Below are 26,348 nucleotides of genomic sequence, written 5' to 3' on the forward strand. Positions count from 1 at the left end.
CTCAAGAGTGTTAAGATTGAGTGAAATACATGCCCACTGAAGGATTTTCACCTTGGGAGAATGAATATATTCATTGTCATGCTGAAAAAATGCCCAATAATACAGGAAATGATGGGAGGGTATCTTCTGTTTCAAGTTTTTGTATTACATCACACAGTGGTGTGTGAATTCATGCCAGCATTGATAAAGCACAACTCCCTCACACCTTCAGCACTCATTCATCCTTATATAGAAGAGCTTTACTACCACTGAATGTCACCGTGGGTACCAAGCACTTCTCACTGTACACCTCCTCTAGCAACACCAGAACATTTTGGATCCAAAATGATTGACTTGGTCTCTTGAGACCAGAGTATGGATTCCCCATATTTACAAAAAGTCTCTATTTTGTAAATATGGGCTCTGGAAGAGGTTAAATGAATTTATTGTGCTTTGGCTACAGTAGGTAATTCTAGTGGTGACAACAACCATGCATGTCACTTCTGCAGGCTGCGTCATACTCTGTGAGATAAAGTGTCACTCTTTTCATAGCTTTTGCCGGCTCTGAGACACTTGCATGTTATCTCTCCTGCTCTTTTTCTAGCAAAAATTCACTCATCACTAAATGAAAACTTTAAGTTAAGACCTGAGTATTTCAGGAGCCTTATCACAAGTCCATTGTTTTTGAATGTCGGTGCTACTTCTGCTATATTTTCACACTTAAAACAATAATTTAGTATTCCTCTTGTACCATTGTCCTCTTTTATGCTAAGAAATAAGTCACCTGGCAGTTCTCTCTCGAGTGGTTCCCCTGCTGCCAGCATTAAGTCTGAGTATGATTCAGTGGGCTATATAACACTTTTAATTGTCAGGAAATTACTTGTCTTTAAAAGTTTTGGTTCAATATACTTACCTGTTGATCAAAAATAGCCTTAAACCTATACACTTTTATTTTTTTTATTTTTTTTTTAGTAACTTTCAGGAGGGTGTACTCATTTTTGCAACACAAAATTGAATCACTTTGAAAAGAAAATCTTATTTTGCTGAATAATTTTGGCATTCTTCTTTGGTAATTGATCAAGCAGGCTTGTTGAAACATTACATCTCCAAAGAACCCTAACATGTTAAAGAGCTAAAGAGCAATTGCTGAATTTGTTAAGTTTTAGAGGGGGTGTACTCATTTATGCTGTGCACTGTATATATATATATATATATATATATATTTAATTATCATTATACACACACATAGCACCAGTTTTCTACATTGATAATACGGAGAAATGTTTTTAATGTTGAATTTTAATCTGAATTTTAAGTAATTTAAGAAAGGTTTTGTAAGTGTCTCTAAGTACAGTATGTGTGTGAATTTTTAAATGTGAAACAGGACAGATGGCGGTCGTCCGTCATTAGTCCCGCCCCTGCTGCTGTGGGGCCGCCCTGTGACAGGCTGAGCCAGCTCTTACTCAGGGCCGAGGGGAGAAATCAGCACTGGACGAGTTCATGAGTTTACTGCACATTACAAAGAGATGTCAACAGGAAACCAGAGACGATGCAGTCACAGACCAACTATCCTGTGTGTGTGTGTGTGGGTGTGTGTTATGGTTTGGTGGGTCAGCTTTCTGTCAAAGTGCTGATGAAGTGTTGAACACAGAGAGCTCAGCACTGCTTGTACACGTTGTTAAATCTCAGAGGAGGTGACGTGATGGTCTGCTATATACAAGTGTCTGTGCAAGTCATTACACTCATTACATTAGAATTTAAGAGAGAATGTGCATATTTGTCATGAAAATAATGTCACAATGCAAACCATCTTAATGGATCTACATGTAGGCTTCATTTTCGTTTCTTCATTTTCAGAACATAATTTTTGATTTTAGGGTGAATTGAAACCTGGACATGTTTTCATGAAAATTAGCCACATGATTGGAGTATCGCTGGTGTAATTAGAGTGGAGAGACTGGCTGGGCGACACCTCGCTCATGTTTATTCATTACACACACCACAGCCGGCGTCTGAGCGCATGCAAGCTTCCAATAATAGCTGCGGTCCCAGGTGAGGGTCAGAGAGTGTCTGTCTGAGCCTCAGAGACACTAAAACAGATCGATAGAGGATCCTGACACAAACATCTCTCTCTCTCTCTGTCTGTATGAAAACACAGCAATCTTGAGGTCGCACAGCCATAAATGATGGATGGCAGGATTTCAGCGGGCAACAACAAATCCTTTCTTTTTTTTATTGCAAGAGAGATGGGGTAAACCATATATATGCAATTCTTTATATCCCAATGATTTTGATCATTTAAAAAACTTTGGATAAAAGCACCTGCTAAATGACAATGTAAATGTAATGTATATATATTAGTATTTTGGATTATATGTTTGGGACCAATTAGGAGCCCTAGTTGTTAAGGGAACCATTATATGACATTTGAAACCTGAAGCAGAATCACTACATTCCTGATGATTTTCATCCCTAGAGACAGACAGCACAGACTCGGTGTCAGACAGGGCAACATGACAAACAGCCGCAGGTGACTCACCTGTATATGGACACATTCTCTATTAGCTGGTTCGATGCACTGTCGTAGAGAATAATCCCTCGAGGAGAAACCTTCAGCGTCACCTTCTGAAGCTTCTTCCCACCAGCTTTAGCCTGCGCGAGAGAGACAAAAAACACAGCTTTATCAAGCAGCTGTCCTGCTGAACCCATCAAACGATTTTTTATTCATCAGAGATTTTCCATTAGATTTTGGAAGTTTTAGAAATTAGATTTTAGTTTTTTCAGCATCTTGGACAATGAGCATATTATTGTTATTGTTTACGAAATATATCTAAAAAGCTTTCTTTAACTAAAATAAGGCTGATATAAAATAAAATATAAAAATCAGATTCAGAAAATCAGAAAAAAAACATTAGTTGTTTCCGAAATAAACAAACTGAAATAAAAAAAAATGCTTAAGTAATAAAATTACTTAAACTAAAATCATAATAATTTAAAGCAAAATATAAATATAACAAAATAATTATAAAAATGACAAAAGCAAAAACAAAATTACTAAAATTTTAATTAAAATGAAAACTGAAAATGTCAAAATAAAAGACAATTCAAAAAATGTATACATACTATAATAGTACATAAGTAATACTAAAATAACACTGCATATAAGATGTTAAGTTTTAAAAAAAATGTGCTATATTAACATGATAAAATGAAAGCCTTGGTTATATAAAATATGGAATGCATTAAAAACAATCATATTTTCAATCTTTAATAAACACAACAGAATAGCAGTTTTATGAGCTATTGATTTGGTAACTGAAATGCACTAAACTACATCCGAATGATCTGATATGAATTGTGAATTTTTATTTTTGAATAATAAAAATTGTTTAAAAAAAAAACATTTAAATGCTTTATTTTCACCAAATGTTTTAAGTGAATTCAGAAAGTCAAACCCTGATAAGTCACAATTACTGATAACTGTACACTGAAGAACACAGCATAATTTATTCTTCACAATCTGGCTCCTAGGAGGCTTCGCTGTTGACAATTTAACTGCTAAGCTAAAGGTAGCACTCTCATTTGTTTTCTTATACATCATCTTCAATAAGTCAAACACTCAATCCCATTTATAGTTATCAAGTAGGAAGATTCCACATCTGGCTTTGAATGCACTGACTCGCACACAGGCTTGCACAGTCCATTCGGTATGCAACTGATTTTTACGGCTGAATCGCAACAATGTGGAGTGTTTAATAACCTCAAAACAACATTACGTCATGACAGGATCTAGCCTGTTGAAACACACAGAACCACACCCAGAAATCCCCTGAGACACACACTCCCATTAGCACCACTTACAAAGCATAAGAGACACATTAGAGCTGTGTATGTTACTTAAAGGCATTAAACTCTACACTTTTGTTGCATTTTCCCCTTACACTGATGGTTCCACGAAGAACCTTTAAAATTCATGGAACCTTTCAATTGCACAAAAGGGTTTTTATAGTGGAAAAGGGTTCTTTATAGAATTAAAATGTTCTTCACACTAAGAAAAACGGTTCTTTTAAGAACTGTTCACTGCAAGGAAACTCAAATGGCTCTTCTAACCCCCTTTTAGAACCTTTATTTTTCAGAGTGCATGGTAGTCTGGTTAATCCAGGATCATCCTACTTGAGGACAATAAAGCATATTTTAGGCCTCAGAAGAAAGCATAATGACTACATTTAAAAAGTGTACATGGACCTTTGCCCTGTCATTAATTTCAGTCTTTCATTGTCTGGTGATGTGTGTTTGTCTTACTGTGGCAACGATTCTCTTGACAGCAGCGGCTGAGAGCTCTTCTCCTTTGGGTTCCTCCACCAGCGTCATGCCCAGATACTTCAGCTGAAAGACCATCCCCTCCAGCAGCGTCTCCCGCGTGTCTGTCCAGTTCTCTGGCAACTCTGCACAAAGACACACACGGGATTAACATGTAGGCATATGATGCAAGCATGGCCAGAAACATGGCAATACATGCTGCCCACACAAGCACGCTCATGCAAATGAGTAAATCTCATGAAAACATGTCCAGGTCTAAAACAAAATGAATGAAAAATCATAAGAAATTACATTTTGGCAGGTTTATTTGTTCAGATAATGACCGTGTGTGTGTGTTTCTGTGCTGTATCAGGTCAACTATGTCAAGAACATGCTTTAGAGACAAGTAATTAATGCAAAAAGCATGACAAATTAAATTTGACATACAGAAAATATTATATATTTAAATAATACATTTGGTTTAATATAATATAATACATTTACTGCAACACTTTTTGATTCATTTATATCTATTCGCGTAAACTATAGTGAAAATGAAATATTAATAACACTTTGTATATGGGTGTATTGACCAGTATTTTTTACTTTTTTACTTATTATTTATTATACGATATTTACATTTTTAAAAACGTGCACATTTTAAATGTAAACAACCATGTTTACAGGTAAATGAAGATATCTGAACATATTTTGCTGTTTTGCATAAGCTACTCAACTCTCAAACATGTTCTTGACAGATTTGCGTGGCAAAAGAGCATGGAAACACTGAACATGCTCATTATCTGAACAAATAAACCTGTTAAATACTAATGCAACTCAGTGAATAAGAGGTGAAAACATCTGCATATGAAACACATCACACAATCCTTCATTAAAACACAATGTCTTCAATCAGGTCTTTCATCCACTGCTCTTTGATCAACACCTGCACAGGACAGGAACTCACTCATGTTCATGTTTTTACATGTAGCCTTATAATGCCATTATGGCAGTACTGTGATTAAGTTGGATCTCATGTCAACACAAAGCTGTGTTTATGCCCATAATAACAGTAACTATATATCACTGGGCCTTACGTGCGCATGTGCTAGTGTTGCATCCTTTGCTTAAAAAACATGGCAGAACAGAAAATCACTTGGGCCTGCTTTCACAGACAGGGTTTAGATTAAGCCAGGATTTTGCCTTAGTTAAATTAGGACATTTAAGTAGTTTTTTTAGGAAATGTCAGTGCAAGTTGCTTTAAGTTTAAAAAAATTGTCGCGCGGCCAAGTTTGCTTACAGCTTTATGCAACACAGACATCATGCACATGCATCAAGCGTTTGGTCAGAAACACTGGAACGGAGACATTGTAGACACTTCTGACAAAGTGAAAACTATAGTTGCAAGACAAAAAAAGCAGTAGAAACAAACAGACCTACTGCATTTAACAGGAACATTTTGTGTTGTAGTTTAGCAAACAAGTGACAAAACGACAATAAAAGAATCACATTTCTTAGCAAATAATCAAAACAATGGCAAATGGCATGTAAATGGGACAGACGAGAGCATATTGTAACATTTAGCTCAATACTGTTATTCACAATAATCAGACTACAGGTGTATATGTCACTGAACACACACACATAAACCCCCACATACTGCCCTGATCTCAGACATAGCAATGAATAAATGTGTGTTTAACCCCACATCAGCGCTGACCTGTGGCAGAGGTCAAGGGCAGGGGTCAAGGACGCACATCTAATACACAGTTATCTGCTTCTCTCCATGGCAACTCCATTATATTACAACCTTGCTTAATCCATCTCAGCATGACAGAGAGCCACGCAGCCAAAAATAAAAGAAATAAAGGAGAAAATCAAGAAAGAAAGATAGCAGGAAACTGATCAAATAAAATAAAAACCAATGAAAGAACTAAAAAAAAAAAAGACAAACATATGAACAGAAAGCAAAGAATGAATTAAACAAACCAACAAAAACAAATACCGAAGAATAAAAGAAAGAAAGAATCAAGAAAATTAACTAAAGAAAGAAACAAAGAAGAATAAGCAAACAAATAAATGGAGAAAACAAAATATGACGTGTTAGTTCAGTCTGCATGAAAACTCTTTCATTTTTTGTGAAAGCAAGCAAGAAACAAAAGAAACAAAAAATAATGAAAGAACTAAAAAAACAAACTAAAACTAAATTAAAACAAAATAAAAAATGACAAATTAAAGTCATGAAACAAAGAGCACAAGAAGAAAGAAATTAACAAAAGAACAAAAACAAACAAAATGAAGAACAAAAGAAAGAAATGAGCAAATTAAAGAAAGTCATGCATGAAAAGATTTCTATGAAAGAAACAAAGATACAAAGAAATTGAAAAAACAAAACAATCAACAATCAAAGAACAATAAAACAATGAAATAAAAAAGAACAAGCAAACATTCAGAACAAAAAAGGGACAAACAAATGAACAAAAAGTCAAGAAATAGAAGAAAAAGAATGAATGAATGAAACAAACCAGCAAAAACAAACAAAAGGAAGAACAAAGGAAACAAACAAACAAATGAACAGAAAAGAAAGCAACAATGTGACTGTGATATGTTAATTCAATTCTTCATTGTTGTAAATTAAATCAAGTTCATAATTCAGATTCCCTCAGCAATGTAAATGCTTGCGTTGTGAATATGTTAGTCAAGGGTTTAAGGGTGCTTTCACACTAGCACTTTTGGTGCGCACCCGGGTTCGATTGACGTCAGAGCTCGGTTCGTTTGGATGATGTGAACGCTGTCTTCCGAACTCGGGTGCGCACCCGCGAACCGTACCCGAGTCCGCTTAAAAAGGGTGGTCTGGGGTACGGTTCAAGTGAACTCCGGTACGGTTCGCTGCTGATGTGAACGCAATCGTACCAAATCACAGAAGTGAACCACTATTAATGACGTATTGTTTGATAAAAATGTGTGTTTGTGTGTGTGTTTCACTCACTTTCCTGACAAGCGTGACTGACGCGCTGCAAACAGAGAGCTGTACATCTCATTTCTGTTCGCCTTCAGTGTTCTTTAGAGCATTTGCAATACATTCCTAAGACAGACGTAAGTGCCGTTATGTACCGAAGCTTTGTAAACGACCGGTTCAAAAACGTAAATATATAAAAGTGCAGAGAGCAATGTTATGCATTTGCCGCCGCCTTCTGCGTCGTCATTACTACGCAACGGGGCAAACGGCTGCTGGCTTGATGACGCAAAACGAACCGCGGTTCGGACCCAAATAAAATAATGTGAACGCAGTCCAGCGGGGGCAGGGGGAGGGGGGAGTAATCAAACTCAGGTTCGGACCAGGCAAGCGAACAAAGTGTGAAAGCACCTTAGTGTGCATGAAACGAAAATGGATATTGATTATTGCTGATTTCATGAATCATTCATGGGTCTTTGGCTGACAGGTGGTCTCTGGAACCCCCGTCAGGGATCATATGACAGCGTCACCCCATCGTTCTGCCTACGAGAGTTCATTTTACTCCCCAAGACCTTCATAATCGCTCTTCCCCACTGTGACAGATCAATGACGCGCAGCATATTCACATCAAAACAGCACGGTTATAACCAGGTCTCATCAGAGCGCTGGTGTTCATGGGTTTGTAATGGAGTAAATGAAAACGACGCCCCTGATGAAGCTCATTAAGAGTGTCTGTGTAAGCACGAGTGCCATCCGTCTCCATCACAGACACAGACGCTTACTTTAACCCTCAATTAACCATTATTTAAAGTAATTGAAGGACATTCATTCTGTTGATAGTATTTCATTGCTCACTGAGAACTGAATGGGTTCATTTCAGTCTGTTCCCTGACGCTGTGAAGTATTTTGTACACAAAAATGGCATGAGATGGCTGAAATTGCCAGTCACAATCTGAATGGCTGACAAGTAATATCTGATATATTTTTTTAAATCACTCCGCCTACAAACAAAGCTGTGCTTACAGGGTGCCGAGCACTTATGATAATAAAATAATCACTGGATTTGTCAGTATTGGTGAGGTTAGTGGCATCAACTCTCTGAAAGATATTTAGAGTTTTGTTTTGAAGTGCTTAGTTCGGTTTATTTAACAAAATTTCCATTAAAAAAAAGCATACACTGTAAAAAAGACGCAAATAAGTAAGTTCTTGAAGAAAATAGTATTTCTGTCTTTCTACTAAATTTCAAGTTTATTTCAATGCGTTATTTGCAATTTGTCTTTACACGCCAATCAGACAATCTCGTCCTGTCTAAGTTGATGTTTTAAGCAAAAGTAAGGACCAGACTAGAATAAGCAAGTAGTAAAAAGCCTGACTACGCCAAAGAAGTCCTAAAAGACAATTAATATTCAGTAATATTATTGATTAAACTGTGCTGACAATATTGTATTACATTTGGACTCTTTTAACAGACTGTGATTATGCGTTTCCAGTTATTAATACCATAAATCCACCAAAGTCTTTTATATTTTCATTTTTAACATTTTTAATGTACAATTACACTTTATTTAGTTTTCTTACCTTAGCATTAAATTACATAAAACTATTTGACACTGCTGCATGAGTGTTTCTAAAGCAAAGGCTAAGGGAGTGATGTTCTGTCTTTTGACCAACATAATCAATCTCTTCATATTTTTTTCCCTCTTTCCTCCTATATGTGTGTGTGTATATATATATGTATGTGTGTGTGTGTGTGTTTCATAACTGATGAATTGCAACATTTACACTGCTATTTTTCTGTCTTGTACAAAGTGCTATAAGTAGAAGTGACTTGGCTTGACTTGACTAAGCGAGACCTACTTCGGTATATATATATACACCATCCAAATATTTTTATTTATATATTTTTTTGACTGACAGAGCTCTAAATAAAACTAACCAGTGCTGTGATATCCAGAGCAGTGATATGTCATAATTCAAGGAAATGAACAGCAAAAACCCTCAAACTGTTGATAGGAAAGAGGAGAGCGAGGAACGAGAGATGAAGTGGAGAAAGAGAGAAACTTGACAGGTGGAGTAGAGAGGAAACAGAAGTGAGATTAAAGAAATCAAGTCTGCCATGTCTACGGCTCCACTCATAAACAACCTTCAAAGGGAATATCGGCCCAAGATCTGCTGCATGTTTTTGTTTGGATGCATCTGCTAGAGTAACTGACTAATATTTCATAAAGCATCATCTCAAATATTCCCTCATACCCAACACGATCATTAATACACAGTGGTCGGATGAAGCGCAAACACATCAGAGGAATGAGAGAGAAATGTTTCACATGAACACTACAAGAGGCGTATCTTGGGTAATATTTACAATGATTTAAAAAGCACTTTTCATTTGGCCTTTTAAGTTTCCTAAAGAGCGCGTTATTAGTCGGGTTTCGCATTCCATCAATAGCAAAAGCATTATTAGATGTCAGAAACCGTTTTTCAGAATTTTTTGTGAGTCGTCTAAAACCGTTCAGTGAATAAATTTGAATCTCAAATTTAAATAAATAAAAATGTGCTATTTAATTGTAATATTAAATAAATAAATGTGCTTTTTAATATTTAAAAAAATAGTATGTACTTTTTTGTATGCAAATATACTTTGTAATTTTTACATTTATTTTTTTTAATAAATAAAAATATATTGCCCTCTCATTTTGGTGTAATTAGCCATTTCTTCAGTTTAGTGAACTACTACTTTTTCAAACGAGTAGCTTGACTGTAGTTTATACTGTAAATTATGCCGTTTGTAGCCTGCAACGCTACGGTTTCAAAGAAGAGCTCTGAAACAGCTGAAGAGCAAGCATGTCAGATGCAGTTACTGTACCTGTGCAGGGTGGAAATACTGGTGGAAATGTGGGTCAGTACTAGATAACATCTACACAAGAATGTCACTCCCATCTTCAAACCAGCAGCTGAGGTTAGACACTGAAACACTGAAAGCTTGACAGTGCTCGAGTTTCGTTATCAGCCACGCTTTATCACAAAATAAACCAAGACCTCTGCACAAAATAAATATTTGATGTTTTTGAAAGAAGACTGCATTTATTTGATCAAATATACAGAAATATATGGAAATATTATTTCAATTTAAAGGTGACATATTATGCCCTTTTTTTTACAATATGTAATATAAGTATTTGGTGTCCCCAGAATGTGTCTGTGAAGTTTCAGCTCAAAATGCCTATTTTGAGTGGAAGCAGAAACAATCTGTTTTTTGGGCCCGTGTCTTTAAATGCAAATGAGCTGCTGCACCCCGCCCCATTTTCCAGAATAGAGCTGCGCCATTACAGCTCGTATATGCTAAAAACATCTGTTTTGGTTCTGATTATCATGTTTATCACGCTGAAATAATGCGTTTTAAATCATGAGTTTAAACTTCTGATATATGGTTTTCTGAGCGCACACATCCGAAGCACACGCACAGAAAGCGGCTGTCACAGCATGTGAGTACTAAACTAAGTTCTCATTCACACACACAAGTTTACGTTAAAAACAGTCGGTTATGTCTGTGAAGGTAAACAGCTGGGAAATAAATCACATGTTTATTTTAGATCTGTGTGGCAGCAGCAATATACAGTAGCCTAAATAAATCAATAAATCCACTGCTCTCGTCTCCTCTGAGACGGCTGGGACTCTAAACAGTGTTCTGTGCTCGTCTGTGCAGACAAAGGCACACCAGTTAGCATATTTTGCTCAAACTTTCGCCATGGCGTTAGAGCTGGGACACCGTTGTCCTTGCGAAATCAAATGACGGCGCCGTGGGTGTAAACTTACAGATTAAGGGGAGGTAATATTATAATGAGATCCCTTTGCCACGTCACCAAGGGAGCGAAATCAGAGGTGCTCGTTTTTTCAGACGCTTGCAGAAAAAGGCTTACCAAAACAAAGTTACTGGGTTACTCTTTTTCACATTTCCTTGGTTGGTAGATGCACTAGGGACCTGATTATAGCACTTAAAAACGGGAAAAGTCAGATTTTCATGATATGTCACCTTTAAAATAACAGTTTTCTATTTGAATATATTTTAAAATGTAATTTATTTCTGTGATCAAAGCGGTGTTTTCAGCATCATTGCTCCAGTCTTCAGTGTCACATGATCCTTCAGAAATCATTCTAATATGCTGATTTGCTGCTCAGGAAACATTTCTGATTATTATCAATGTTGAAAACAGTCGATGCTTAATATTTTTATGGAAATCATGAAACACTACCACTCAAAAGTTTAAAGTATGTAGAATTAAAAAAAAAAAATCATAATTATTTTAAAGTTTCGGCCGCCAATGTAGTTTTTATTAAGTTATACATTTTTTGTTTATTTGGTATTAGTTATTTTAGTACTTCAACTAAAAATGAACAAAAATGAGAAATGTTGCCTAAATATAATAACTTTTTTTTATTTTAGTTCATGTTTATTTTATTTCAACTAATGACCATGTTTTTTATGGTTTGTTTTTGTTAATAATAACCCTGCTTCAAAGGACTTGAGCAAACAACATCAAAATTCTCTTTAAAAGGAAAAACACTGGATATAGTAAAAATATTCCCAATATATTGGAATATAATTCAATTCCAGAACACCTGAGAAAGATTTTGTGCCAGATTTACTAACAGCTTGCGCTAGCGCAAACCGTCTTTTGGCGTTAAAATAGTACGGTCAGGATTTACTAAAGACGCGCAGTGAAGAATTAGCGCTGAAAAGGCGTGGACACAGGTATTTTTGTGCCTGACCTTATTGAATATGCATTTGTAAGAGTTTCCCTTTCAGATGTGAAATTTATGGGAGGAGAGTATTAAAATGAATCACGCAATGCGATTTACTAACGTTTGCTTTCGTCAAATTACTGGTATTTGCGCCATTATTTAACGCACCAAAAAAAATGTCTTAAAGCAGGCGGTAATTTGCGCTGCTCTTGGTATATTGCGCTGGTCATTATGGAATTGATCTGGCTGCGTATGTGTTCTTTAATGTGCGCATTGTTAGTAAATTACCTGCTTTTATGGAATTGCGCTCCAACGCTAATTTACCCCGTTTAGTAAATCTGGCCCTTAGCAAGAAGATTTAGGAACAGATATCTCAACAGATTTCGGTAGGATGAGATGCAACGACACAAACTTTAGAATTTAAAGGGATACTCCACCCCAAAATGAAAATTTTGCCATTAATCACTTACCCCCATGTCGTTCCAAACCCGTAAAAGCTTTGTTAGTCTTCGGAACACAATTTACCGTTGTGCCATTTTGGAAAATAACCACTGAACGGAAGCAGTGTACGCTCTTCTGTGTCAGCCGTGACACAGGCATACGTTTTCTACGTGTATTTACGCTTTGATTTGAACGAAAACAGTGCATCCGTGCAGCGCGGCTGACACAGAATAGCGTACGCTGCTTGCGTTCAGTGGCTATTCTCCAAAATGGCACTACGGTGATGAGGAGACACAGAGGAGACGAATTGTTGAATAAAGTCGTTATTTTTGTTTTCTTTGCGTACAAAAAGTATTATCGTCGCTTCATAACGTTACGGTTGAACAACTGATGGCAGATGGACTATTCTGACGATGTCTTTCATACTTTTCCGGACCTTGACAGTGTAATTTACTTGGCAGTCAATGGGACAGTCACAAGCCTCCCGGTTTTCATCCAAAATATCTTAAATTGTGTTCCGAAGACGAACAAAACTTTTACGGGTTTGGAACGACATGGGTGATTAATGACAAAATTTTCATTTTGGGGTGGAGTATCCCTTTAAGATACTACATAGGCCTCGTCTTCACCATCTAAACGAAAGCCAGGCTGCGATCCATGTGGACAAACAGCTGCTTGGCTGGCACACCTTCTGGAAGTGTCCTAACATTTCTAATTACTGCCTCCCAATTTATTAGTCATTGTCAGGCATCTCAGGAAGGCCATTAAACTCTGATCCAGTCGGCAGCTATCTCTGGTGTTAATGTAGTGCTATCAAATAATCAATACAATATGACGGCATCTCTTACACTCTTGGCACAAAGCGTGCTGTTGCTTAACTGGAAGTCAAAAGAAGAAGACACCCAATTTTTCTGCTTTGTCTGCATCTGTCAGTTATATCATTATGTGCCAAAACCATTACCAATACAGAAGGTTTAAAAAAATTCCATCTGAAATATGTCTGCACTAGCCGTTTTCGGTTTGTTTTATAGCTGGCAGAATGAAACCGCTCGTTAGCGTGTGCAGGTACATCACGAGCGAGTCCACGTTCAGCAGGAACTAGCTGATGAAACCAACAGAAAGCCCAGCGATCAGAGGCTTTTCCCCCAGCTGTCAGTCACAGAGACCCCGGAGAAACCCTGGAGCTATTCCACATCTCTCTAGGAAAACTCCTTGTGTCCTGTTCACTAGATTGGATTTGGGCCTCTAAATGAGGGGTTTGCTGGAGTTGTTGTTAGCGGGAAGCGTCTCAGGCTCAGTTGGGACACCTCAAATCAGGTTGCACAGGGACAGCAACATCTGATTCGTGAACAAACTGTTCAGGGCTGCATTTCCCAAAAGCATTTAAGACTAGATTGTAGCAGCGTAATTTTAGTATTATTTTATTTAGTATTTATTATTTATTATATAGTATTATTTTATAGTATTGATTCATTTTAAATTAGAATTTATTTTTAGATTCAAGTTTTGGTCATTATTGTTATGTGGTTTTGTCATTTTTATAGTTTTTTGGGTTTTTTTATTAAATTTCTATTTTATTTCTATTTTTATTTAGTACTATATTATTTTAGTACTATATAAGTATATTAGCACTTCAACCTAAACCTTATTTTATTTCAGATAAATTAAAAAAAAATTTAAAAACATTTTAATCTAATATTTATATTTTATTTCAGCTTTATTTTAATTAAAAAATATATTTTGTAATAATTTTTGTTAAAATGTCAGTCCATTCCTCACACACTTTTATGGTATCCTAAATTCTGTGTTTTCCATTTTTAATTTTTATGGATAATTTTAAGAGTTTAATTCAATTTTAATGAATCAAAAAAAAAATATATGTCCAATCAATTCAATTCATAAAACATAATTAAATAATTTACTAACATTTGTATTTTATGTATGCATGTATTTATTTATTTTAGAAATTGTGTGTTAATTGTTCTGGATTTATGATTTCATACAAATTTTTTATCAAAAATGTTGGTAAGCAAATGAAGGCATAAAACATTAACAATTTAATTCATCTTTAAAAATGTAATCAAATGAAAATTTAACCGTTCCTTTTATTTTTTTGACAAATTTTTTCTTTGAGGAGTACATTCTACTTTACAACAGTAATATATTTCTGTCAAAATTCAAACTTTTTTTTGATGGGGTTGTTGTGAAGACCTTTGTGTTTCTGTATGTATTTTGGCCAGAAGAAGGCATCTTAGAAGGGACAGCCTTTGTCTACAATGCCTTAAAATGCTCCCTACATAGGCAGCTCACTAGGTTTTGAAACAGAGCCATTATGTTCTCCGCTTCCACACTCCAAACATTAAATTCCGATCCAATCCAACAGTCAGGCCGTTTCTCGAATGCACAGACGAGTCATTTCATTCAAGGCCGATGTTTACATAAAGCTCTGAGTCAGTTTCCTGTGAGTGTCTCAGATGACACTGTAATCACTGACATGTAATCATGTTCCCTACGGTCTGCGCCGACCCATCTATAAAGCACCACCAGCGGCTTCTTGAGGATAGAAGGATAGAGGATACAGCCTCAATGTCAGTCACAGAGCTGCTGAATCAACATGCTGACTGTCTGAGGTTTGCTCAGATTACAGCTCTCGCTGCGTGAGCTCAGGTTTTCCAAACGTGGATCCACCGTCTCCTGAACGACAGCTGAAAATAGCACTTAGATGGAGACACGCTCCAGACTGTAAAAGAGATTTATACGCCCTCAAGGATTGTTTCGGAAAACCTGTGTGAAAATTCACCAGTTATTAAATTTACAATGTGCTTCTACACAAATCTGACTACTAAAATACTAAAGATGATTTTTTTTTAAAGGTGGAAATAAAACTAAGATTAGTGGGGTACATAATACTATTTTAGTCTTTTTCACATTTAATTGAATATTACATGCAGTTTCACAAGTTTCACAGTTTCTAAATGTTTGTGAAAATAATTGTTTCAAAGTAAATTCAACACCATTTTATTTCCAGGTTATGCGTGCTTTAAGCAAGTAAAGGAATATTTTGGGGTTCAATATAAAGTCAATATGCTCAGTCTGCAGCATAATGTTGATTATTACTTTGGTAAATTATTTTAATTCATCCCTCATTTTCTTTAAAAAAAAAAAGAGAAAAAAATTGAGGTTACAGTGAGGCACTAACAATGTAAGTAAATGGGGCCAATAAGTGGAGGATTTAAAGGCAAAAATTAAAAGCTTTTAATTTAATAAAAACGTATATATTATACATTTATTCTAGAGGTCGACCAATAGTGGATTTTACCGATACTGATAGCTAGGTTGGTCCACACTGGCCGATACCGATTAATCAACCGATAGTTTTTAAAATGGATACTGAACGAAAACTAAAATAGTGCTTTACTATAAAAAAAAAAAAAAACACAATTGAACCATACTTGGTAAATGAATAAAAATACTAATATTAATTATTATATTCATCATTAAAGTTAGTTCATAGTTTAACTAATGTTAACAGAAGAAACTTTAAAATTAAAAAATATAGTAAATGTTGATTAACACACTCTAACAAGGAACAATACTTACACAGCTTTCATTCATCTTAAGGGGAAGTCGTGGCCTAATGGTTAGAGAGTCGGACTCGTAACCCAAAGGTTGCGGGTTCGAGTCTCGTACCGGCAGGGATGTAGGTGGGGGGAGTGAATGTACAGCGCTCTCTCCCACCTTGAGCAAGGCACCGAATCCCCGGGTGCCCACTGCTCCGGGTGTGTGTTTACGGTGTGTGTGTTCACTGCTATGCGTGTGCACTTTGGATGGGATAAATGCAGAGCACTAATTCCGAGTATGGGTCACCATACTTGGCCACACCACGTCACTCACTTAAAAATCTTAAAGGGGTCATATAATGCGATTTAAATTTTTCCTTTCTCTGAGTGTTACAAGCTCTTGGTCTGAAGAAGATCTGTAAAGTTGCAAAGACTAAAGTCTCAAATCTAAAGAGATATTCTTTATAAAAGTTAAAGCCACACCTACCTAAAACGGCTCATTCTAACACGCCCCCACATATCTACATCACGATATGGGAAGATTTGCATAATGCCGCCCAAATGTTCACGCAAAGAAAGAAGGCGTAACTTTTATTCTCGCTGTAGTATTGTTGTTGCCGCCGCCATGTCGTGAAGACGCTGTGTTGTGAAAGCGAAACTACTTTGTTTGGCCTTCCAAAAGAGGACGACATCGCTTTGTCATGCCTGGAGCTGATCCGTGCTGGTCGCTGAGGAAATACTTCAACTTCACGTTGTGGATCGCCGGATCGACTTTCACCGTGGACGAAGCGGAGTCCAGCCCGGGGTCGTCACATGTGGTTGCCGCAGGCATCACAATATGGTAAGGGACGTAACATTTCCATCACACGCTTGAGGAATTCGGCCAATCACAACGCACTGGATAGCTGGCCAATCAGAGCACATCTTGCTTTTTCAGACCGATGAGCTTTGTAAAAATCGACGCATTTCAGAAAGGCGGGGCATAGAGGAGAAACAATAATGTACAGTATGTGGAAAATAATGTTTTTTGAACCTTAAACCACATAAACACATTTCATTACACCAAATAATGTTCTTTTTAGCAGCATCATAAGACCCCTTTAATGTTACAAATGGACTCATTGTAAAGTGGTACCATTTCATTTCAACAGTCATGCTTAAGATGGCCATCTTTAAATATCTACACAAAGACCACAGCATTGAAATTACATACGGATATTGTAATATTGTATGTGCACTCTCACAATTTAACTGATTCTATTCTAGAAAAAGTGATGATTATCTAATTAGAATAACAAAATATGTTGTGCAGAGTTCACACTGCACGATTTTAGCCCCGATTTTCACTCGCCGACAGGTTTCGCGTAACTCCCGATAAATGCCCGAAATCGGAGGCAAATCGGTGCTCATTCACGAGAGTAACAATCACGCAGTGTGAATTATCAGATGCAATCTGAGAGAATCAAATTTTTGCTGTATGAAATGAGTTCTGACTGAAAAATACATCAGCGATGACCTACAGCCAATGAGAGAGCAAGATACAGGGCAGAGAGAAGTTCAGGGAGGAGTTATAGCCTATGAAATGTAGTTTGCTAACCAGACAGAGTTGTCGGCGATTCTTCCTATTGTGAAGTCATGCAGTGTGTAACCACTGGGCGAAAGCGCAGCGCTGCGTCTAGGACAAACTCGCAGGTTATCACATGCACCGGACGCGTCGCATTCACTTCAAGCGGCAGTCTAAAACGGTTTATTTAATCACCAAATGGGAAAATGTTTACTTCAAAAATGAACAAAGCAGCATAGATAAAAGTTCTGTGTTTAAATAAACAGAGCAAATGGTAAGAGAAAGTGCGATCTATATTACAGCTCTCTATATGAAGCATACAGACTTTATTAGAGCCACAGAAAGACAAACGTTTCACTGAAAAATGCACAATACACAATTTTACAGCCTGGGGTGAAGTCATTATGTACATTAACAACGATTTGGGACAAATATAATGTAATTTAATGGAAAACTATGTGAATGGTGCTCTTTGGCATGGCAGGATTTTCTGTCGGATGAATTTAAATCCATGTCTGAAGCGTCCCGAACTGTGCAGCACTTTCGCACTGTAAAATGCCAGTGGACCCTTCTCAGCCGCTCCAGCAATGGACGCAACTCGGAAAAACTATTGGCATGGATCAACTATCGGTGCCGATTAATCGGCAAAACCAATACATCGGTCAAACCTTTAATTTAATTATTTAAAATAATTTAAATAATATTTTTTACAGTTTGTGTTCTGCTATTATGGCAACAAAGTTGTAAAAGTGGATAAAACTTTAGACAGGAATTGTTAGTAAGTGATTTTTTCACCTTAAAATCATGTTGTTAACACATATCTTTAACATCTTGTGGCTTTACTATTGAAACAGAGGATATTTTTTTACAGATTGGCCTCATTTACATCCAATGTAAGTGCCTTTAAATCTAAACCTTTTTTTATTTTTAACATTTTTGCTTTTCAAAGAAAAGAACATTTTCTTTGAACAACAAATAGATGGAAATGAGGAGGATATGATTACCCAAACACAGTCAGATGCACAAGTGCTAATGTGGATTATGAAATGGATATGTCTGATCCTTTATTCTTATTGGTCAATATAACACTAGTTCTCCGTCAGCATTGTCCATTATAAAACTCATTATCACTTTACCACTTATTAAGTAAGTAAGCATCAAAGAGTTCCTAAAATGTAATTATAATTTTGTGATGATTGAGAAACTCTGAATTTTGAGAGCAAATGATGTGTGATACTACAGCAACTGTAGAGAATAGAGTTATTGTCTGAGTACACCTCAAACAATCTCCCACTCACTGTACACAACCACAAAGAATGTTCAACTCAACACACACACACACACACACACACATACCATACCATGTCAAACACAATGCTGCTGTTCATCGAAACAACTGACACAAACAATACAACCAAAAAGCTACAATCTAAACCCACCAGAACCAGAAGATTAACCCTTCAAATCACCAACACCAGTTAGAGTGTCCTGCTTTCACAAAACCTGCCAAGAAAATGTCCAGACCATATTTCTTTCTTTCTTTCTTTCAGAAGAGAAATTTGACAATTTGATAAGCTTTGGCAATTAAACATGTTAAGAAAAACACAGATTTGTGGATTCTACAGTATCATCACATGACCTCATGCAAGGTTGTTTTTGTTAAAAATCCATTTCTCTGTAGAGAAAATGAATGGGACTGGAGCGTTACAATCTACTGAGAAACACAGAGGCTGCTGGGACAGATCTATGTGAACGCAAGTAGCACAGATCATGCCATCTGGGACGGGAGAGAGATGGGAATGGCAGAATAGGAGACATTGTTCAGTCAGGAGATAAAACAAGAGATGACAGAGCTGCAGAGGAGGAGGAGAAGAGAGATCTCAGCTTGACACAGCCTGATACACACACACACACACACACACACGTGTATTTATGTTGAAGAACTTTCTTTGAGTCCATAATAATGACTTTGAATATGTATATGCAAATTCAACTTTAAAAGGTAATTGTGATGAGGATGAAGCCAAGAGGATCAGCGGAGATGAGGTGTGTGTGTGTGTGTGTCGTGAGACCCCATAAATAACACCAAGATTTAAAGAGATTTGAAGGGCTCGGCGCTGCTGTATTTAGCCTCAGGTTACACACACACACACACACACACACACACACACACATCTACAGGTTGCAAAAGGACACAATCAACAGGCTCTCTGAGGATTGTGAAAGACCTGCTGCGTCTTCATTTTATGAACTACACATTGGCAAATACACTTGTTGCTATTACAAGACGCTGACAAATCATTACTCACACAGAGGACTGAACAATATCTAAAAACATTATATTGCAGTATTTTTCAGCCTTTTGACAATCTTCAATCTCAATAGTTACGTATTTGCTCTGAAAAGGTCATTATTTTCCATCAAAGAAAGAATCATTTTGACCAAATGGGCAATGTTAAAAATGATAAAATGCATTTTTCTACACTGTTTTCTTACTATGAACATTAAGAAGAATTATATTTAAATTCATTCATATTCACACAATTACAATATATAAATACATAATATTAAACAGTAATAAGAAGTCTCTTATGTTCACCAAGGCTGCATTTATTTGAAAAAAAAAAACAGTAATATTGTGAATATTATTATTATTACAATTTAAAATAGCTGTTTTCTATTTGAATATATTTCAAAATGTAATTTATGTCTGTGATGCAAAGCTGAATTTTCAGCATGATTCCTCCAGTCTTCAGTGTCACATGATCTTCAGAAATCATTCTAATATGCTGATCTGCTGCTCAAGAAACAATTCTGATTATTATCAAGGTTGAAAACAGTTGTGCCTTATGTTTTTGTGGAAATTGTGATATATCATTTTTTTTCAGGATTCAAAAGAATAGCACTTATTTGAAACCGAATTTTTTTTAACATTCTAAATATTTTGATCAATTGAATGCATACTTGCTGAATAATTTCTTTCAAAAAAATAAAGCTTATTGACCCCAAACAGTAGCCTAATCTTTATATATTTTATTTTACAACTAAATTATCTGAAAAATGCAACAAGTGCTATTAACGTCTTTGTGTGATGCTGCAAATGAATCACTGAATCAGAGTGAATCAATTCACTGAAACAGACCATTTGAACAGATTCACAGAAATGATCAAAACATTTAGTCATGAGACAAAGAAATGATCATGAAACTTCTCTAATGACCCAACTTAACGACCCAATTAAAAGCACATTAATCCACCAAAATAATCACAAATATGCTCAATACATCACCCAGCCATCACTTAATCATGAGAAGTTTAAATGTCCATCAATTTCAACTGCTTCCTTACAAAATCACTTTCTTAATCTCTTACTGAACCTGATCTGCTTCCAATCTCCGGCCACACAAGCGTGAATATGAGTGAGTGAGTGAGTGAGTGAGTGAGTATGTGAGTGAGTGAGTGAGTGTGTGTGTGTGTGTGTGTGTGTGTGTGTGTGTGTGAGCGCTGAGATACTGAAGATGTCTGAGGTGGCAAATCTTGTAAAGAAGAATTCTGATGGACGTAGTCTCCATTACACACTGACAGCGGCACTCAGATCTTCTGCATGACTTTAGACACATTTCACTGTTGCACATCCCAGTGGGAGCTCCAAACCCTCACCGCTGGAAAGATAGGAATTACAGAGCCAATACTTTCGCTCTGAGTCAACATAATCAGATTTACTCTGGAAGGGAGTTCAGGTATTTGAAAGCCGCTGAGTTTCCTGTTAACATCAAACCAAATGTTGTAAACATACAGATATGTATCAGTAAGAGATTTCCGGTTGTCTGATTTAATTTAATATTCCACAGTTTTCATATTAGACATCCAATAATTTTGCAGCCAATATAAACTACTCAAAATACTTTAATATGAGTATAGTACTCATTTTAAATGAGTGCTGGGCGGTATACCGGTTCATACCGAGTACCGTTGTTTATTTTTGTTATGATATGAATTTTTAAAATACCGCAATAGTACGTTCGAAACGCGACACTGTTTGAAAGGGGTCCCTTTTCACTGTTGCACTGTGGTGAGGGAACAGCTGTATGTGTTACTAAGCGTGAAAGTTCTGAAACTGAAGCTGTAGAACTAATAGAACGTGATGACACAGAAGAACTCATCCACAATATCCACATTGACCGCCCCAAATATCCAGCGCCCGCTGCCATCAGCTCCCGCGTCTCTCTCACACGCACACGAGCGAGACTTTAGCACTAGATTTAGCAACTTTCAGACCCTTTTAGTGGCTTTTTTCCATAGAATATTCATACTGACAAACCTAGCGACTTTTTGGGATAAACCTTAGCTATGGTTCAGTTGGAAGATTTCGCCAGTGCTGTCCCGCGAACGCGAGGTCTGACTTTCCCGGAGAAGTGTCACCTCTCTCGGCGTCTGTTCTGTGCAGTGAGTGGCTCGTCAATAAATGAGTACAAAACAGCGTTTCCTAGCACCTGTCGCTTACTGATTGTTTGGAATTATAAATATGAGCGTAGTTCATCTGTTAATATCACATGCACTTTTTTGTTTGTTGTTTTTTTTAGTTTGTTACTCAGACACAGGCAGTGCGCTGCATGAGACAAAAAATTTATATAGCCAAACAACCGCATAGCCGCTCTTTAGTGTAGATGCATGTTGATTTTAGCAGACGATGCCGCGATTATAAGTGAGAGTGACTTCTGGTTAACATGTGTTAAAAGGGGTCGTGTTTAGTCACTATTTAGTGTGGTATTTTTTGACAATATTCACTCATCATGACAGTAAAATAGGGCATTCTAAGTCAATATACTGCAGTATTTCCTCTCAATCAGTAGAAAATATGGTTAACACCCGCTCATGCATGAAAAAAAAAATACCGTCATGTACCGTGAAACCGGTATAATTTTGAAAAATACCGTGATATTAATTTTTGGTCATACCGCCGAGCACTATTTTAAATACTAAAAAATATTAACATCATATAAAAATATTTAGTATTTACATAAAAAGGGCTGTTCTATATTACCGTATTGACCCGAATATAAGACAATGTTGTTTTCTTCGAAATACATCTGAAAAAACACGGTTGTCTTATATTCAGGGTCTAGACCAGGGGTGGCGAACTCCAGTCCTGGAGAGCCGCAGCCCTGCAGAGTTCAGCTCTAACCCTAATTAAAACTCACCTGCCTGTAGCTTCCTAGTAACTGTTCAGACCTTGATTAGCTTGTTCAGGTGTGTTTGATTAGGGTTGAAGCAAAACTCTGCAGGGCTGTGGCTCTCCAGGACCGACGTTCGCCACCCCTGGTCTAGACTTTGACATGTCAATAATACACCCACAACAACAGGTGGCACCAAATATGCATAAAACGAGTGTGCCATGAAATACGTAATGTAATGCGTGTTGTAAAGATTGCGAGTAAAAACAAAAGAAAAAGAAAACCTTACAGCTGCATGAGTCGTGACTGTCATGTTAGCCTGATGGGACCGAACTCTCTTTGTGATTTTAAAACATAAGACAGTACCCAGATTTGAAGACTACAGTAAGATTGAACTTCTACTGTTAATAAGATTTTGGTAGGCTACTATTAGATGGATAGCCTACATGTCCTAATTCAGATGGGCTACCTGTTTTTTTTTTTTATGGTATATCAAAAAGTGTATATTTTTTTAATGTTGGTACATTTTACCAGTTTTTACCATACTTTCAAAACAAAAATTAAAATAGGAAAAATATGCTAAATTAAAATAATTGAAGACAAAATGTGTTTTACTGAGAAAAAAACAAGATTTGGTTTTTAAAAAGCCTTTTTCCAAAAGGTACATCTGGAAAAAGGGGGGTCGTCTTATAATCAGGGTCGTCTTATATTCGGGCCAATACAGTAAAAAGCAAACAGATGCAATGCAAGTGCTGTTCTTCAGTAAAGTATCCAATCAGAATTTGCGGGAAAATGTGCTGCTTAGTTGTCAAAATTAATAAATAAACCAATGCAAAAAATATATATATATATATTCAATGGCCCTACAAATAGGCCTTACTTACTTTCCAAAGTCTTAAATGATTCTGTTGATTTTGGGGTGAAATATGAAACATATTAGAATCAATCTAACAACTCAATTACTAACAGCATTGGTTAAAGTGTTCTCACAAGTAATTACTTTTATTATGTCCATTTTAAAGTGAATTGACAACTTGTGAGTTTTTTCAGAGGTATAAAAAGAATCATTAATGAACTAGAATCAAAATAATCATTAAATTCCCTACGATTTCCATTTCTTACCACCAGCTTTATGTTGGCATACCTAAAGACGTAGGATCTGAAACTGGCCAACAAGCAAATTTAAAACTGGCTTAACAGTGATATTTCATATTAGCAACTTCCTTTAAGACAGCCCGGCCTTTTACAAATTCATCATTTTATTTGTGGGGCCTGCCTGAAAACATTTACATGATTTAAAGTTCATACTGTACATTGCTGCAGCACCTCTTTTCACTCTGTTTTGGTTTCTGTCTATTCAAAGCCCACACTCTAACAAATCATAATCTAGTACCTTTGTCTTTTTTGTCTAATTTTCAGATGCTTTTTTGCTTTAAACAAAAGTTTGTAATGTTATGATTCACCACCTAGCTGGTTAGCTTGATGCTTTAACAAAGACTTTTTAAAATCCCAATGGGAAAAATTAATGGAAAATATTTTCCCAACCAACACAGCTGAAAAAGTGGACGGGAATTAATGCACTCTAAATACTTAAAGATACAAAAATAGAGGTGCTTCATGATTCCATAGAAGAACCTTTTCGTCTAAATGGTTCCATTAAGAACTTTTAACATCTGAAGAACCTTTCGGTTTCACAAAAGGTTCTTTGTGGCGAAAGAAGCTTCTTCAGATTAAGCACCTTTATTTTTAAGAGTTTAAGTTAGCTGTTCTGGAACTTCCACTAAACTCAGTCTGGCTTGTCAGGAGAGCATAATGACCGTGTTTCATGTGGCCCTTTCATAGTTCATGTGCAGACGTTCAGCCTACCACAAGAGGAAATTCTGCCATTCAAATCTGCTTTCTTGAGATGATCAGACACAGACAGCTCTGTGGGAAGATGGTTAACGGCACCGGAAATGACAAAGCTTTTCATTCACGCAACGATAAGCTTGCACAAGATTACTGAAACCAACTGCCACTAGCCTGCTGAGACCCTGTCCACAGACATGAATGCATCACAGCCTTCAAGAACATCTGGCCTTCCACACATAATGCTTTATTTGACGTGCCAGTTCCAGCAGGCAAAGTCAGAAGCTCTGCTCAAATGACTACAATAATTCAACGTAAATAATTGTTTTGACTCACTATTGTCTCTGATTTCTAAAAACGTCACTGGATTCATTCCACTTGTCAGAATAAGCAGCTTTCATTAAAGCGATAGTTCAGCCACAAATGAAATTCTGTCATTTACTCAAGCTCATGCCATTTCAATTCAAACAAAGACATTCACAGATAAAAGAAACTTGTTTCATCTGTTACTTAACTTTTTAATAAACAGCGCGTCATTGCAAAATGAGAAATGTGTAGTTAACAAACAGACAGAGGCCAAAACAAAGATGAAAACAAAGGTCGCAAAACTACTTTGCAAAAATTATTGACATTGACACAATAAATTAAGGCAAACAATTGTTAAATTGATTAAAAGTCTTAAAGGGGTTCTATTATGGGGTCCTATTTTTCACTTTTTAAATTTTAGTCAGTGTGTAGTGTGTATGTTTCGGCATTAAAAAGATCTAGAAAGTTACAAATCTCAAAGTCCACTCCAAAGGGAGATATTTCGTTTTTTTTAAATCCCTTTTCAAGAACTACAACAAACGGCTCGTTTGGACTACAGCGTTTGTTTTTTCGGGCTTTGTGATATCACAAAGCGGCTCATTGGAATATCATTACAAATAATTCCCACCTACAGAAATTCGAATGGTTGGGGGGTGGGGAGGGGCGAGATTGTGGTTAGAACGCTTGGTTGAGTGAGCGCATGAGATGAGACGACGAAGAAGAAGAGCTGCTGCAGAGTTAGTGCGTCAGAGAAAACCAAGAAGAAGAGCTGCTGTGCTGTAGCCTCAAATTTTTGTCATGTCTAGAACAGCGGTTCTCAATTCCAGTCCTCGCGTACCCCCGCTCTGTACATTTTGTGTGTTTCTCTTATTGCTTCATACGTTTGTTATATTTGACTGTAAGTGCCCTGCATTACCGGATATTCCTCCATGATTCCAGTTCAAAGGGAGCGTATATGTTCCATACAAAGGGCATTTAAGTGTGCGAGATGTGAATTTAAATTGTATTTATTTACAGAGGTATATTATGTCCCACATCACGCTTCTCTAGTAAGTTTCGTTTGTGTGTGAAGACGCTGCAGGCAGCGGCGCAGTGCAAATCTGTAAATGAATATTCCGAAGTGAAGTAAACTTCAACGGATTTCCCCTGCTCAGGGAGTAGGGAGCAATGGACACTGTGTAGGGAGCATGTCAATCGGAACACAGTTCATGCACGGAGCTCTCTTCTAACGAGATGATCTGAATCAGGTGTGTTAACAAAGAGAGACGTGCAAAACATGCAGAGCGGGGGTAAAGTTATGCAAGGACTGGAATTAAGAACCGCTGCTCTAGAACAATTCTTACAAGTACAACACGACGTAGCTGGGCGCCACATACAGATGCCGAGCGGCGCCACCGGTGTGCCTACACTCATAGAAAATAATGTATTTGAATTTTAAAGGCGTGGAGCGACGCTGCGCTTCTCGTCCGGTGTGCGAC

The 26,348-nt window shown here is 36.8% G+C and overlaps 1 protein-coding gene across 3 annotated transcripts in view; it reads right to left on the reverse strand.

The window, feature by feature from the left end:
* Positions 1–26,348, reverse strand: part of LOC107597650 (low density lipoprotein receptor adapter protein 1-B-like) — a 53,440-nt gene that overhangs the window by 19,050 nt on the left and 8,042 nt on the right. For all 3 annotated transcript variants that reach the window (XM_016288811.1, XM_016288809.1, XM_016288812.1), the window contains exons 2-3: positions 4,282–4,424; positions 2,519–2,631 (exon numbers count right to left, since the gene is read on the reverse strand). In XM_016288811.1, the coding sequence (XP_016144297.1) occupies positions 2,519–2,631; positions 4,282–4,424 (256 nt within the window). The remainder of the gene's footprint in view (positions 1–2,518; positions 2,632–4,281; positions 4,425–26,348) is intronic.

The sequence above is a fragment of the Sinocyclocheilus grahami genome, unplaced genomic scaffold (assembly GCF_001515645.1).
Source record: "Sinocyclocheilus grahami isolate Dianchi unplaced genomic scaffold, SAMN03320097.WGS_v1.1 scaffold234.1, whole genome shotgun sequence".
NCBI lineage: Eukaryota > Metazoa > Chordata > Actinopteri > Cypriniformes > Cyprinidae > Sinocyclocheilus > Sinocyclocheilus grahami.